Source organism: Asparagus officinalis, chromosome 8 (assembly GCF_001876935.1).
Source record: "Asparagus officinalis chromosome 8, Aspof.V1, whole genome shotgun sequence".
NCBI lineage: Eukaryota > Viridiplantae > Streptophyta > Magnoliopsida > Asparagales > Asparagaceae > Asparagus > Asparagus officinalis.
The window spans coordinates 86,667,844-86,670,520 of NC_033801.1; the positions used below are offsets into that span (position 1 = coordinate 86,667,844).

Here is a 2,677-nt window from a genome sequence, read left to right on the forward strand (position 1 = left end):
AGCAAGTGCAATCTGTTCTCAACACTCTTCGTGAGATACTTGTTGTTAAGAATTTCCCACATCTTCATTGCAAACGTCACTCCAATCACATCATATTTCAGTTCCTGTTCCAAACAGGACCTGATCACCCCACAAGCGTTTCTATTCATCTTCTCCCATATCGCCTCATCATATTTAGGTGACCTCTCGTGGACTATGATGGTCTCTTCCAGATTCTGAGCATTGAGCGCATCATGTACATCGCTCATCCACAAATCAAAGTTGATTTTACCATCATACTTCACCACACTAATCTTAGTGTTCTGAAAACCAACTTGTATTGTACTCGCCATCGACTTGCTATTTTCACCTTCTTCTCTCATTGCGAACTAACTCCAAATTATAGAGAAAGAACAAATTTAATAGAAATTAGGAACCACCCAACTGAACCCTAGATCGGATTCCAAATAGATCTCATATCCATACGAGGAAAGCGAAATCTCCAACGGCAACTCCTAATGCTATCTCCACCGAAGCCTAGAACTCCAAGAACCAAGCTTCACACAAGAATCTTCCTCCACCAAACTCCAAAACCCTAGATCTGAAATCTGGGCTCTGATACCCTTTGTTGCGCGCAACGAAAATTTCGGCAACACTTCAACAACATAACAAGAAAGTCAGGTCGCAATAGAAAATCTTGTTTCACAAAAGAAACAAGAACCTTAAGCAAAATATCTCAACCAAGTGAGATATCAGCTCTTCCTCTCATCAGTTCTTCATCAGTTCTAGGACTGACCTGTCGAGTGATCCTAAAAGCTATTACAAATCACACAAATAGCGAGACAACCAATTTTACGTGGTTCGGAAAATAGCCTACGTTCACGGGACAAGGAGGGAGGAGATCTACTATTAGAGAAAATACAAATAGGGTTTACACACACAAGATCTCACGAATAAAACCCTCACAATCTCTCTCAAAGGGATGCACCAAACCCAAAAAAAAGCCTCTGCTTTTCTTTTGCACACGCAGCCGAAAAAAACCCCTGTGTTTTTGCCCTTGCACGCCGCTTGCGGTTCTTCCCCTGCTATTTCGTACTTGCACTCTTTTCTGCAGCCGCCAAACCTCCGTGCACCAAAAAACCTAAGAAATAAAAACAGAGGTATTTATAAACCTCAACAAACGCGGAAACCGAAACCACGTTCACAAGCCTCCTTCATGCGCTTTGCCCACCTCGTGGCCCCCGCTCCTCGTTCACAAACTCTTCACGTGGATAGCTGCGAACTCGAACTCCTCACGCACCTTATTCACCCACGCGCCCATGTGGCCCCCACAAGTCCATTCACATAATTAGATAACCTGTGTCATACTCCAAGTTTTATGCAACCTGAGAGCGCACAACTTTATCATCTAACAATTACGTATCACGTTATACATAAGAGTATAGTCTTCCCTTTGATAGGGAGTATAAATGTAGTCACCGTAAAAGGCTTCTATAACTCTTTCTAAATTGTACAGGATCAAAAAGTATCAGTTTTTCTCACCCATCAAAAGAAGCAAAAGTTTATAATCGTCGCTAGCTATAAAATGTTACACGAAAACTTGGCAATATCGTTATATTTCAAAATTGTTGAGGCCAATTGGTCATGCGCTGATAACACCAGACATCCAGGGGACAATTATAGGCGCTGTAGGGTGCGCATTTCTGTACCACTCAGAGTACTTTTCTTTGAAGTTCAGTCGTGGCTTATCTGCCTGCAAATTACATAACAAACTGATCAAATTCCTTAGAAAAAAGAGGAAACTTCATCAGTATTTGGCGCAGGTGTTTGCAAACAAAACTGGACAAGGAATTTGCATAAATAATCTCATTCAGTCATTCATCTCTTCCTAATTAGATTTGTTAGTAACTGCAATTTCCATTATTCGCAACATAATTTTCATGAAATGATAGATCTTTGGATGCATTTCTATCCAAATGTTTCAACAGGTCAGCAGTTTTCTTAACATGGTGCTTGTAAGAGGGATTGACATAGCGGCTGCAAAATTTTCAATGCGGACCAACAGATTCTATATATAGAACAATACAAACTTGTTTTTTAATACTTCGAGGCTTCCTAAGACGCTAGGACAGCATCAAGTTCCTCATTTTCAATCAGACAGGTGCTTTATTTTGACCAAAAAGGAAAACAGTTTTTTTCCCCCATAAAATATGTAGAAAGCTAAGACTAGGTGAATTCTTTATCAAATCATTTCAGTAAGACCCCTCTTTTATTTATTTTGTTTTTTAATTTCAGTCCCTCAAATCTTTAGTACTTATATCAGACCCTCAAATCTTCTGAATTTCTATTTTATCCTCCAAATCATATAAGTCATACCAAATTAGTTACAATTGAAATATAGAGAACATAACTTCATGGATAGCATTTTGAGATGAACTTTGATTTACATCTGTTAGAAGAGAGTACAAGAAGAGAGTATTAGTTTAGCATTAGTTTAGTCCCACATTGCCTATGAGACTAACTTGTAACTAATCCATCTCTATAAATAATAAAGCATAGAGTGAGGGGAAAGCTCTCCAAGAAACTCTTCTCTCTCCAAATCTTAACATAGTATCAGAGCCTATCCCTAACCCTAACCCTAATACTAATCCAAATTCCTAAGCCTAACCCTAACCCTAATTCTCGCGCCTTCGCTTCA

At 39.3% G+C, this 2,677-nt stretch overlaps 1 protein-coding gene across 1 annotated transcript in view; it reads right to left on the reverse strand.

The window, feature by feature from the left end:
- Positions 1,389–2,677, reverse strand: part of LOC109851481 — a 23,418-nt gene continuing 22,129 nt past the window's right edge. Inside the window, exon 7 of the mRNA XM_020421625.1 lies at positions 1,389–1,732. Within this exon, the coding sequence (XP_020277214.1) occupies positions 1,622–1,732 (111 nt within the window). The 3' untranslated portion in view covers positions 1,389–1,621. The remainder of the gene's footprint in view (positions 1,733–2,677) is intronic.